The sequence below is a fragment of the Mercenaria mercenaria genome, chromosome 17, assembly GCF_021730395.1.
Source record: "Mercenaria mercenaria strain notata chromosome 17, MADL_Memer_1, whole genome shotgun sequence".
NCBI classification, from domain to species: Eukaryota; Metazoa; Mollusca; class Bivalvia; order Venerida; family Veneridae; genus Mercenaria; species Mercenaria mercenaria.
In genome coordinates, this window is record NC_069377.1 from 37,712,501 (window position 1) to 37,727,259 (window position 14,759).

At 34.0% G+C, this 14,759-nt stretch overlaps 1 protein-coding gene across 5 annotated transcripts in view; it reads left to right on the top strand.

The window, feature by feature from the left end:
• LOC123536768 (lactadherin-like) overlaps nucleotides 1-14,759 on the top strand; it is a 120,096-nt gene that overhangs the window by 65,691 nt on the left and 39,646 nt on the right. For 2 of the 5 annotated variants that reach the window (XM_045320175.2, XM_053527975.1), the window contains exon 2: nucleotides 6,773-6,860. In XM_045320175.2, the coding sequence (XP_045176110.1) occupies nucleotides 6,776-6,860 (85 nt within the window). In that variant the 5' untranslated portion in view covers nucleotides 6,773-6,775. Of the gene's footprint in view, nucleotides 1-6,190; nucleotides 6,861-14,759 lie in introns of those variants that run through there. The other 3 variants (XM_045320176.2, XM_053527976.1, XM_045320177.2) reach the window with 3 other exon arrangements.

Here is a 14,759-nt window from a genome sequence, read left to right on the forward strand (position 1 = left end):
TATGAGTTTTACGTACACTGACAGAAACGTTGAAATATGCAAATGTATGTCTTGCTGTCCCCGTGTGACCGAGATAGCATGTTTAATGTCTAAACTCAGGTGTCCGCCCGGGCGATACGGTACATCCTCATTCGTTTGACCTGGGCGTTGATATCTGGTCAGTACAAACTTTGTCTGTAGAAGAAGTTTAGAAAATTGCCTTTGTTTATGAAGTTTTAACAACGACTTATTTGATCTCCTTGCTGAAATTTGAACACAGAATATTGGATATCGGTGTAGAAGAAGCAACAGAAGAAGTAAAAAGGAAGAGGATTAAGCGTAAGAAGAAGAAAGAACAGTCAGAAGAAAAAGAAGAAAGATGGAAAGGTAGTAGAAGATGAAAAAGCAGCAGAAGAAAAAGAAGAATGCGACTAAGACAAAAAGGAAATGAAAACAAGAAGAAACAAGATTCTTCTGTCAGAATCTAATCCGCCACTTTTTACCTGCTATATTGAATAACTTTTTTTCTTTACTATGTTGGAAAGTTGTTAATAATAAAATGTGGTAAGAAAATCGAAGCACTGCTTAGAAGCCAAAACCAGAAATGAATTTCGCTTGACAAAAATGTCTTGAGCAGAATATATTACTATGTATTTCAAGTACAGCTAATTACTCAAAGCCAGAATTATTAAACTTTGGAGAATATACGAATTATTCAGGGAAATTATGATCGTGGGGTAATGCCACTTAATGTATTACGGTTTCTATTCAAAGATTATGAGGGTGATAACTGAATTAATGGAGAAAGTTATCGTAGATATTATGAATAAAAACAAACAAACGTATGAAGGTCATATCCACCTAGCTTCCGCTATTGCTTACATTAAACATTTTATGTTTAAGAGGGGGTTATTATAAAATATTACATACAGCTGTGTTCAATTGCCCCACTACTTGATGCTGTGCTTCTGTTAGTGTCTGTAGAACTTTTTTCTAGCTTATGACGTAAGATAGACTATGATCCAAAAAATTAATGGCTCATACAATAAAAATTCAGACAGCTTAGAAACTGATTTTAAATATTAAATAATTCGTAAATGAATAGTCAACTACTCAGGTACTGGTATCAGCAAATGTATCAAGGATGGTTTTGATGTTATTTAAGAAGTTTTGATAAATACCCATGTTCTAACACTGAAAGTGAATGACATCAAGATTTTTTTTGTCCTTAAGTTTCGGCTCATTTTCTAAGTTATTCCACCAAATAAAAGCAAAGGGAAACATGTTGTTGAACCATCTGAGAAAGAGAGGTATTTGTAATTAGATAGTATTCTAAAGAGTCAGGGAAGTTCAGGCAAGAGAGAATCTGAGAATTTTCTGTGTATGTTACTTAAGTCACGCACATTTTCTTCGAATCACATTCTCATACGCCGTGTTTTATCGGGTTTAAGATTAGATAGATAACAACTTTATTTTCTGAAGGTTACATACTAAAGTACAAATACAAATGTTATACCGACACAATTATAGGTCATATGGTGACATTCCGGGTTTCGTGTTGGAGGAAGACCCCCTCCGAACATTATTTCAGGCACAGGGGTACGTGAACAGAACCACGGAATTTCCGTTAGCCGACTGAAGGTGTCGGCCCGGTACAATTTCTCCTTCTTTGCTGTATAGTAAAACAAGCACTTTTGGACATGGATTGTGAATTTCACAACAAAATTGCAGCATTGACAGCTCTGTATTTCTGAAGAGTAATACTATCCCAGTCAATATATCACAGAAAAACACCACCATCAACGATGAACTTTTTTGCTACACATCAAAGTATCTAGTCCATGTTTAAATTTCCCACTGACATCTGTCATGGCCACCAGTCTGGTGTAGTTTTTTAATCCTTCCGCACAGAAATGTAATCCTGAAAAACACACATAAAACAACTGTTAAAGACATCAGAAATGACAAAAAATGTACACAGTATCAATAAATACATTTGGAATATAACATGTCAAAGTAGGGATAGCGTTAAATTGGGAACTTCAAAATTTCAAAGAACTACTTTCTAGGATACAACGACCCGGAAGTACTTCTATACCGGGGTGACACCTGAATGCCTTCTTCACATTAAATAAATCCTTCACAGAGGGAGGTTTAGAACCTACAGCGGTAGAGATCAGATATGAATACTCAGCCACCTTAATCTCCAGGCCACGGAAGCCCCGCGTCTTGATTTGTATTGTTTTCAGCCAGCATCCATAACTTTAGTTTGGACTTTTAGAACTGAAATCAAATCCGCACATACTTTTAACTTTATAAAGATTTCTTACCATCGATCGGCATTAAAACACTTTAATCAGTGATTTACTGTGGCATCATGTGGAAGACAGGCGTGGACTGCCGCTGTTAGTAAATTATGGAAAAAACAAACCACATGTTTCGTTGAAATAAAAAAGAGCATTTGTTCTACAATGAAACGTTGCTTGTGGGGCATGTCATGTATGAAGTAAGGCAGAATGCAGGTACTGGAAACGTTATATATGTATGCCTGTAGACTGAAAGAAATTAATACAGGATATGGTTACAGCTTGCATAGACTTCTCGTGCAGTTTGAAGAAAGCGAAGTAACATCGTTTCAGTCGGTAAAATTTTAACCACATCTCACGTTGGTTATGTGGTATAAACAGATGCGTGCGGTTTTTTTTTCAAGAAAATTTGTTTTGCCATATAAACATGTTATTCTGCATTTAGATCAGCAGTAATAACAGTTAAACGCCGATAGCATGAGGTTGCATAGGGATAGCACGAGGTCGCATTCGGATAACACGAGGTCGCATAGGGATAGCACGAGGTCGCATAGGGATGAACAAATGCTCGATATATCCGTAGTTCTGAGCGATCCGTGAGACATGTGCTCGAATTATTGATTTAACGTCGACTATATATCGTCATTTCAGTGTAAAATCTTTATGTCAATGCAGTCACCCCCCCCCCCTCCACCCCAACCACACACCTTTTGCGCTGTGGTGGCGATATGCTGTTCTATATTATAATATTATAAACTGTGGAGACAACAACCCGCTCCAGGAATTTATCTGATCTTTTTCTAAGATGAAATAATAATAATAAAAAAAATAAAAAAAAAATCGTAAATAGCTTAAAAAGAGAAGTGTCTGTTTTGAACATCATTAAAGTGTTTAGATAAATTTCAAGTACAATGATATATGTAGATCCGGTACTTGTATTGTAAAAGCTTGATTAAACGTCTAAGAGGTGACATAAATGCAGCAGACGATCCCCTTCATACGAGAACAGGTCTCTTAATACGTACTCGTCACACTAATATTTATTTACGAAAGACTATAAACGCGTATAAATTCCACTCGAGATATTTACGTACTTGTTCAAAGTAAATCTTTGGTCAATATATCATTTTGACCATAAGCCTTGGTTATACAGCATTGCCCTAGCTGGTCAAGTTGACCCAGCCATTGAAAGGATTAGGAAAGAGGAATGTTATTCATACCGAAATTGATACAAAATTTGAGCCGTGCCATGAGAAAACCAACATAGTGTGTTTGCGACCAGCATGAATCTAGACCAGCCTGCGCAGTCTGGTCAGGATCCATGCTGTTCGCTTTCAAAGCCTATCGGAATTAGAGATACTGTTAGTTTAGCGAACAGCATGGATCCTGACCAGACTGCGCGGATGCGCAGGCTGGTCTGGATCCATGCTGGTCGCAAACGCAAACGCACTATATTGGTTTTGTCATGGCGCGGCTCATTTAAAGTATTAAACGTTATGTAAGATGGTATACATTTTCAAAAGACTTAGAGAAAGCCATGGACAGAAGCCAGAACTAAAGTATGCATATCTGAAACGAACTTAGCGTTTGAAGCCTTTTGTTTTATATCAATTACATCTTTCTTTATAAATGATGGAAGATGCAAGAACTGTTATAAATATTTTAAGACATAAATGTTCAGCTGCTGCTGATTGTTGAAGAAGAAAATAAATATAAATGCGTTAAAGGTTTTTTTTTTCTTGACGCAAAATATAAAATACAAGAGAATCTTTAAAATTCCTAGTGAAAATCAGAACAGCTGACTGTGGCATTAAATAGAAGTTAAACTTTATTTTGAATTATTGTGTGAAATAATAAAACAGCAAGTTATGAAAATTGAAAATAATTTTTAACGAATAAACATGTATATTATTACCCTGCTTTAAATGAAAAACGAACGAAAATATAGAGTACTGTGATGTGGTTTAATGCATTTTTGATTAGAGTGTTGTTATGATATTTATGCGTTATAAAAGTTAGATACCAGGTAAGACTTGAAAATTTGTGCTGATGATATGTTTTTTTTTTATATTTATGGTCGTTTTGTGATGTAAACTAAAAGCTTCATTTGAAAATACTTTCAGTGCTAAAACTGACCATGTAAAATTCGCTCTTAAAAATTAGATTAACACCTTCACTTACTGTATTAATATTTGACGCAAAACTATCAAAATACCTTGAATGCATTATCATAAAATTTCAAGTTGCAGAGCGGTGAGGCCTTAAATTTTACACAAAATTCATTTTTTGCCAGTTGCATATTTTTTTTATGTTGAGTATGATTTATTTAATTTTATGATGGGCTCTAGGATCATGTTTACAAACGAGATGATATCCGACGAGAAAATAAAAACTTGGGGAAGATTTTTAATGATACTGATGCGATATTATCTAAATGATATAGTGTTACTTGGCAGGCACTAAAATTTAATTAAGAGCAGTTCAATTCACGCACGTATTTGCATGTTTGGGCGACAGGTATGTGTTGAAGGGTGCAATTCTGAAGTTTTTGTCAAGATATTTTTTTCTGAGTTGGATTTTTTAATCTTCATCCATTTATATCTAAAAACAAAAGTTTGATATAAACAAGTAGCGGGGGATAGATTTCATAGGTGGTTTGAATCATATTGTGAAAGATGCAAGTGTTTTGCAAAACCAGATTTCCTAATCCAATAAAGTGTCAAAAGTTTTTAAGTCTCAAATTTTCAAGATAATCTTATTGTCTGGATATAGGTGTCTGAATAACACGGTAAAATGTTATATATATTTAAACACATAACGACAGGTATGACGTAAAATGGACTGATTCAGACCTCCACCCCCTCACACTCCCCCCTCCCCGTTCCTTCAATACAGAGGGGAATTTTGCAAGGCAGTCATGGAATATTTGGTCTTGTACTGCAATAAATAGATAAAGATATTAATGTAGTTTTCTGCTTGATTAAATTTATTTTGTTCAAACCCCAAAAAACGACAGGCTTGAAACCAGACAAGAAATAAAAACAATGAAAAAAAAAAAGAAAAAAAAAAGAAAAAATCAAAGAAATAAAGACTGAGCCGTACCATGGGAAAATCAACATAGTGGCTTTGCGACCAGCATGGATCCAGACCAGCCTGCGCATCCGCGCAGTCTGGTCAGGATCCATGCTGTTCACTAACGATTTCTCTAATTGCAGTAGGCTTTAAAGCGAACAGCACGGATCCTGACCAGACTGCGCGGATGCGCAGGCTGGTCTGTATCCATGCTGGTCGCAAAGCCACTATGTTGATTTTCTCATGGCACGGCTCAAATAAAATGCATGAGGAATAATCATACGACTTTTGTTTTGGGTTTCGTTATATTAAGTCAATACAACTGATAGTAGAATGAAAATGTAAACAAAGCGGTGAGTTGTTTGATTAACACTTTAAAATAAACATGTGAGATGAGAACACCATAGTCTGTTCTGATAGTGATTAAATAAAATGATCGGCGAATGTACATATTAACGTTTGTGAGAAAAAGGCAGTTTAGTTTTAAATGAATTTCTTTTTGAGTGTTGACTTTGTTGTACAAGGTATTTATTTTTTGTACAACAACCGAGCTAAGTAAATCAAACTTTTTTTTCATGATATTTGACAATAAACAAGAATTAAAACCTTGACTTAATAAATTTAATAAAAAAAAATGGTGTATATACGGTTGTGACAATTTAAGCGCGCGCAACGAAATGCATTTAACGACACGATCTGGTTCCCGGTCACGATTGTCTAATCTAAGCGGTTTTACATTAGTTAAAATTTATATATACGACTAACTGAAGCCGGGTTCAAATAACAATTTTATTTTTGTAAAATGCGATATACCGAATACAGGTAACAATTTTACCAGGCGTAACAGTCGAATAGCGTTATACATACAGTGCGCAAGGATATATGTTTTTTGGTTCTTAATACGCGCAGTTATATATTACGGATTAGGATAACTCTTTCGCTCTGTGAAGATTATCAGACCGGATTAAAGATTAATCTATGTATCTGATAAAATCAAACAAAATTTCCTTTTTCGTTTTAATGAAATATCGTTAACTGATCTCTTGATAAAGCTATAGCATTCGATTTTTGGATATTAAACAAACAGAAGTTAAGAGTGTCGCGCGCGAGTGTGGAATACTATTGAATATTAAACCGACAGTGCTTTTTTCTTTTCGGATATACACTATATTTTTCATATCATAATAAAGAGAGAGAAAGAGAAAAAAGAATATATCTGAAGAATGAACACGATGTAAATATTCTCTTAAAGAGGGGGATATTATTTAAACACATAATTTAACAATGTGAGGCTATAAAACAAAAATATTGTTCTGTGTTTATTTTGGAGTTATATTTGTGTGAATAATTTGGATTATCATCCCGATAAAACAATTTGGATTAACGTAGTAATTGTGGATTTTAATAAATTACAGAGGATGGCCTGTCGGACAATCTGGACGTGTTTACTTGCACTTCTCGGACTCTGCACGTGTGCACGGGCTACGGCCGGTGGGTATCCATGTATGTATGCTTGCATTTTGTTTCTAACATTATTCTTATATAGTGTTTTGTTTCAAATAACACAAACTGTTTGAACTCCGAGCATTTTTCGGTTACATGTGCCTTGATTGGCTTTACATAACGTATATTTTGCGTTTTTGAAAGTAGATTGAATTTTGTAGAAGAAATAGTTATACTTTGTCACTAAAACTTTAAACTATCATGCAAGGTTGACAAATATTTACGTAAAATGACTCGGAGCTTAATTTTATGTAGGGAAAGGCATTTTGTCCACGTATTTGTATGGTTGATATAGCTCACAGGCTCTTGTTGATGAGAATGATTGCTTGAATTTACATTTTTATAGCTTTGTTTTATAGTGGAATCTTAATTACCTGCATTAAATATCAGTATACGCCTTTCAGTATATGATAGTTCCCATAAGCAGAAAATTTATGAGCGTATAAATGGATTTAAAAACTCCCATCAAACTTATTTTGGAGTGTACCCTTTTTTCATTGTAAAGACACGGTATGTAAAACAGATACTCGTCAGTGAATTTATTAAAGAGAAATATTTAAAATTAACATACAAATGTTCGTCTTCTTCATTGTGTGAACACGTTTCGATTTTTTTAGAAGGTATAATATTTGCGTTGTGTTTGTTTACGCCTAAAGTATGTAAATTTAGAATTATATAAACAGTGCTTTTTCTTAAGTTAAATAACCTTTGCGTAAGAACTGAGATCATATGAAATTTCACGATATCCACCTACGCTTAGAGCATTGTTTTAAGGTTTTTAGTTACTAATGAAATAAATAGCAAAACTGGAATGCACAATATAAAACCTGAAACTCAAATATAACCCGAGAATACAGTCAGATCGAAATTTGCTTACATGATAAGTAGAATTGTATTGGTATTTGAGAGGGGATTGAACGTGACAGAGTACATGTCGGATACTCCTCACGCGAGACCAAGGCCCGAACGTCATTCGTTATGCAAAACCCGAGTTTTAACAATGAACTTAACTGCATATTTAAAGTACATTAGAGAGAAATGACTGCCCGATTTCAATCATGGGGAAATAACTACAACTATGATAACTTTTCATCATTACATACTGAATATAAATTAGAACACACATTTCAAACATGAGAAAATGTATTCATCCACACGTGCAGTTTTACACTTTCGTAAATCAATATTTAATTTATTTGTATAAATGTTAGGTCATTACTAGGTATGTACTTTTCATAAGCTATCATGGTAATATTGAGAAGGGCTATACAAATTCTTCGTACAAGGAGGCTTTCGACAAGAATTAAATAATAAAAAGCCTCGATTGTATTTCTACTGGTTGTAGAAACGAATGTGAGAGTAACTGTTTAAACATTGTAAAATCTGTGCAAATACCATAGAGGTATTCAAATAGTTCAACATCCTTGCGTCTAGGTCTTTAATTAAACCGTCCCAAATTATTGCTTTTTAAGTGAAGGGTTACAATTGATTTATTTTCTAAATATTTCGAATGAATTAGCCGAGTTTGGGGTATATAATAATTTCTTCAGCCACATTAAATCATTATTAGGTCGGTACGATTATCGTCTATCTATTTAACATTGATAAAGCACACGTTGTCGTGTTTTTTTTTAGAAAAAAAAACACCACTAATATAAATTCAAAATTTGCAGTTTTTAGTAGGTTTGCCCTAGATTGTTAAACTTTTTGCAAACTAAACATCATCACTGGCTGTTACGAAAGTGGGGTTTCGGCGTGTTTTGCGCGATGAGTATATTTGATAAAGATGTATTCTCATTTGATATCTGCTTATCAGTCTTTATCATTGCATAAAGGTTGTTATTGTCTATTAAAATTTGTTTTGATGTTGCTGGTGTACATTTTGAGCGATTAATTCATCTGACGTTAAATAAACTTTACATTATTGACACAGATAAAATTAAGTTTACTTGAAAACAATTTAATTTTTGTATAATTATTTTTTTTTGTTTTTACTTTTTCGAAGATTGTGCTCAAATTAGTTATTTCATTTTTGTTCCCATCATTTTTCTTTCTAAAATAGTATACTAAATATCAGTTCGTATTAGAACATGATATTATATAACCTACATTTTGTTTTCATGTAAAACTATATTCAGTATAAGGAAATTATAACCGGACAATGGCTTATGTCTTACTTTCTCTTTCGCAGTAACATGTATATACATGCATGTACTCAGTTACAGACTTGCATTTTTGAACGGTGATGGATGCATGTCCTGTTATATGTTTGCCTTGTTTTGTTGATCGTACTTGAGCACGGGAGTTTCAGTAGATGCACGTGTGTAGGGCGACAACATCTGTTTGTCAGATTGTTGACAAGTTTCTGTCAGCACGATTTGTGAATGTATCTAGTCAAGGGAAATTTAAACAGGATGAAGTTTAATATCATTTTAGTATTACACCTGACAATTTACAGATCACTAGTGTTTTGTCTGATTTTTATACGGAGTCTGTTTTGTATTCTTTCTGCTTGTCATACGAATATTTTTATCTTGTCATTCAAATATTTTACATGTCATTAGAATATTTTGATACGCCAATAGTTGAAATTGTTATTCGAATATTTTGATACGCCAATAGTTGAAATTGTTATTCGAATATTTTGATACTTTAGTTGTACTTTTCATTCGTATATTTTGATACTCTGGTTGTACCTGTCATTCGAATATTGCGATACGCTAAATGTATATGTCATTCGAATATTTTGATACTAGTTGTACTTGAGATTCGAATATTTTGATACACTAACTGTACTTGTCATACTCTAGCGTAGATACAACAACCAGGAGTGTTTAGTGTTTAAAAATGTTTAAGAATGTTACATTCAAGCATAATATTATGCCATCGTGACCTTGACCGTGATATATGCCAGTATATTAATAACTCTAGTAAATCTTCAGAGAACATATCAATAGTGAAAGAAACACTAAAAAACTTATACTGAGGCTTATGCTTATGATGTAAAATGTCAACTTGTTTTATTTTACGGGATGAATGCAGATATTATGATACAAATAAACCACAAAACCACAATATAAATTATATCAACTGTGCAAAAACACACAAATACAAGAACGCGTAGCAGTGACAGAAAAAGAAGTGTAAAGTTAATTCTTGTGACTGAGTGCATAATGTCATTAATTATGGTGTTTTTATTATAATTAAGAGGAATTGTTCTGTACTGAAACGTGTAACTGAATACAGTTCTATGTGATACAATCTGTTTTTTCCGTCATTGACAATTTCCTTCTATCAGCATTTCCTATCCAGTGCTGTTTGTAGCAAATCAATTACATGTCGTTACTTAAGTGAATGAAAAAAGCTTGTGTGAATATTGGTTAACCTGATGCCCCGAGATTGCGTGACATTGGTACCACGCCCTGTGGTCAGAAAGAACATCTCCGGTGTCTATTATTGCGATTTTGTGGCAGGGACCTCACAATTTGGTTTCGAGCATATCAACCTTTCGTCATGATGTGTTATTCTCACGCGATGCACAGTCGTAATGGGAAATGCAAAATTTAATTAGAATGAAACCCAAGCTGCATTTATTCATGCTTGAAAGACGCAATGCAAAATAGGGAATTATCTGTGGGGCATTGTAACTATTAAATGCTATTTTCTCATGAATTAAATTAATTATGTTCTGACAGGAAGTCAAAGAAGGAGATGGATCTACTTTAGTGCCTGTATCCCGTTCTAACACCCACTTTCATTTAGATATTTTGAAACCACTTTTTTGCGCAACTATAGATTTTGTAACGTTTACCATGTGTCTTGTCCTGTGTTACTTAGCTACCCCACTTCCCGTCAATACAAACAGTTAATGTAACAATACTTTTTACATAGCGTTTCATTTTCTAAATTTTGGTATTTCTATGTACAAGAGTTATTTGAATGAAATGTCGTCTGCCGCAACGTCTTTATAAATTTGCCTCAACATTGTTCGGTGAAGGACTTTCAGATTGAAATAATTATTCAATTTATTGACATAATTTGATATCTATGCAAAACAAACTATTTACAGTACTTGTTTACCTTTTGTTAAGTACATATTTGAGGAAGGAACTTGATTCCTCATTGTGCCAAATGTAGAACTGTCATTAATCGAATATTTGACGAATAAAGATTCGTTATATGCTTAAGGTAGACTTGTCTACAGTTTTAAATTATACAAATTTTAGACTGTTTCTTGCGCAGTTACTAATATTTAATATGTATCAAACAAACTGTTACATTAAATGAAATATTTCATTCGTGTCACACTTTAGAAATAGCTTTTTAATATACTGAAATGGGTGCCATTATTCTGATAGTCGTGGTCAAATCTTTATTAGTCCTGACTATCCCCTGTTCAATAAACCCCTGGAGCTGTTCCTAATATGAATTGATGGTACTTTTTTGACTGGAATGCCTCGTGCATATTTGTCTAAAGTTTAAAAAGTTATGTTTTACATTAAATAGATTGAGCGAGTTGCGGCCCTTTAAAAAGGCAAACTATTCTTGTCAAATGGTAAAATTGTAGAAAGAAAACAACATGTATTATATACTGTAACAACCAGACATGCTAATTTTTCTTGCAACAGCCTAAAACTGGTAATCATTTATGAGCGCAATTAAAGTAAAATAAATCCAGTAATACCGATGTAATACCGGCGACATTAATATGGTATCTTAATGGTAGTTAGACAGAATTCTTGGACACAACTGTATACGTCTCTAATAGTTTATCATTTACATATCAGTATTCCACTGTGGATGGAAACGATTCTGAGGAGAAAAGAGGCCAATAAAACGAGCAATTACTTGATAGGAGATCAAACAGGATAATTCTGTTATTAGTTTAAAGCAGTCAATGAGTTTTATAACCGCTATTTCCATAATCATCACAGGGTCGTAATCATTTCAGTGTTTTACAGCTATACTGAAAAACAAAAAAAATGTATCCGCAACATTTGAAAATAAAACTTAGTATGACTAATAGTGTATGAAGAGGCATGACACTCCGATATTTTTGAACTCATCCTACTTTTGCATTCACTTTTAGCAATAGTGGCGGCAAGCGCAATCTGTCTTTTTATTTTCTTTACGACTACGGGTTCGAAAATACAGTTTCTACCGGATTTTTTTTTATATTTCTTTCGTAATTTTATTTTATTTTCCTCTTTAGTACACCAGAGGAAGACTCCGAGACAGTTTTTGTAGCAACTTTGACGAGGAGTATACATCTGTTTGGAAAAATTTTGAGGCAAAATATATACAAGGGTGGATCACACGTCTTATCTTCCTTGCAAAAATAACTGCCAATAAGTTCAAAGCACAGGGCGCATTGAAATAACATAAAAAAACTCGTTCTTCGTTTATGAAATAAAAATGAAGATAGCGTGCACCAGAAGTTAGAAACTATCATGAAATACTTATTTCATATTTGTATCTCAATCAGATCTTTTGATATTTATAATTACGTCATCTTTATTGAAATTCAATTGCTTATTTTACTTATTTACACAAGATGTATTTTTCAGAGATAAATCGCGAAAGAAAAAATGTGCATAAGCTTTAGCCTACTTAAGAGCAGAATAGAAAGTCACCCAGTCCATGAATTTGAAATGCTGCTATTTAGAAAACGCATAAAAAAGAAAAGTATCTTACTGCATATTTACAGGTTTTGCCTTTTCAAGGTCATTTCAGTAGCTTAAACTTAAACATTTAAACCACAAAACGCTGAATGTGGCAAATAGAAGGTACATATTCTATGTGATATGACATTTATATGAGTAATAATTCAGTTAATGACCTTTCTAAATATTTTGCAACTATTGAGTACACAGACTCCCGCCTAAATGGTTTTGTTGATTGCATCATTTCCGGCATAGGACCTTTAACTTGGCACAAAGCGACTGTCCTGTCTTATAATAGACAAAACATTTTTTTTTAATCTGAGGAAATCGTTGCTATTAAATAGAAAACTAGTGAAACAAATACGAATTTTACCAAACACCACAATAAGATTTTATTTTAGACGGCACTACAGCAAGCTCGAGGCATTAACGGCCTTTTTATACTGAGCACGTGCATACTGACTCCACTTTGGATAACCTTATACGTTCTTTAAATTCCACTAAAAATTATGGGAGTGCATGTAGAACAAATGTTTTACGTAGCTTCTTATTCAAACAAATAACAAATTATGCCCAAGGCATTCATACTTTTTTTGCTGTTTATTTATTACCTATGTTATCAAAGACCTTTTAATACGCTATGTTCACAGTAAAACTGGCTTTTATATATTTTGTATCGTTTTTATTTCGCCCTCAATGTTTTTCAATAAAGAAGCGCCGTGTTTATTCTTTTTCCAACAAAAGAAACATGAAACAGCGTTTTATGATGTATGCAAATTTCAATTCAAAATCACAATAAGGCTGAATGATTGAATATTTTTCAATGAAATGCAAATTTTATGTTGAATCTGTGTTGCCAACGAAAACAGCTCGGCATTCCAGCACCGCCTTTAAAATATTTCATAATCATAAACATATATAGGTTACTAGTTTGCGCACCTGCTCACTTCCGGTAAATTTTAAGTTATGATTTTGTTTGTCGTTTGATTGTGCTTATGAACCGACATTGGCATAAACTGTACTTGCTTTGAAACATTACAGGCTTATATAATACAAATTAATTGAACTTTTACAAAGTCACGTAAACGTTAGCCCATTGATCAAATCGACATCTCTTTAATTAACTTGTCAACACATTAAACACAAATTGTCAAAATGCACACGTTTTGCAGTTGCAAGGATAAAACATCACTACTTAATCACTCTTCCACAGAATAATCATATATAAACCTTTTTTATTATTAAACACATACCACATACATTTGCAGTCAAACTGCCTTTGATTTTGTTGGGTTTAACGTCGCAACGACACAGTTATACGTCATATGGTCATTTTCCAGCTTTCAATGGTTGAGGAAGACCCCAGGTCTCCCTCTGCGCATTATTTCATCATTCTGGATCCATGCTGGTCGCAAAAGCACTATCATGCCACTATGTTGGTTTTCTCATTTGCATTTATTGGACAGTAACAAAAGGTTACGTCCCAAGATATCAGTTACCATAAATGAGTGAAAGTAATTCAATTAATAATGAGGAGTCACCAGCAATTACAATAACATATGGTGAAATGGTCACTCTGTCTTCCTGATGTTCTATAAATGACCCGTGCCATGAGAAAACCAACATAGTGGGTTTGCGACCAGCATGGATCCAGACCAGACTGCGCATCCGCGCAGTCTGGTCAGGATCCATGCTGTTTGCTAACGGTTTCTCTAATTGCAATAGACTTTGAAAGCGAACAGCATGGATCCTGACCAGACTGCGCGGATGCGCAGGCTGGTCTGGATCCATGCTGGTCGCAAACCCACTATGTTGGTTTTCTTATGGCACGGCTCAAATGATCTTCGTTGAAGTTAACCTTTAGCCTGTTGGCGGCAAGTGATTCTGCCTTTGCGACCAGCGCAGACCAAGATCAGGCTGCTCATCCGTGAAGTCTGATCATGGTCTGCACTTTTCGCTATTCAGTCAGTAAATTTTCAGTGAACATCCCTTTAAATAATAAATGGTATTGCCCAAATTGAATGATGGACCAGTCCATTTTTAGAAATTTAGCAGGCTAATTAGAGACATTCTATGTTTATATCAAGGGCATTTTCACAGGGATCTCAATCAATTACATGTTATTAATACGAATGTGATCATAACTTTGTCCGCACAGACGTATACTACTCATGTACCAACGCATTCTTAAGTTATTAAGGCACTTTGAAAAATGATGAATGTATAGACAGGAAAT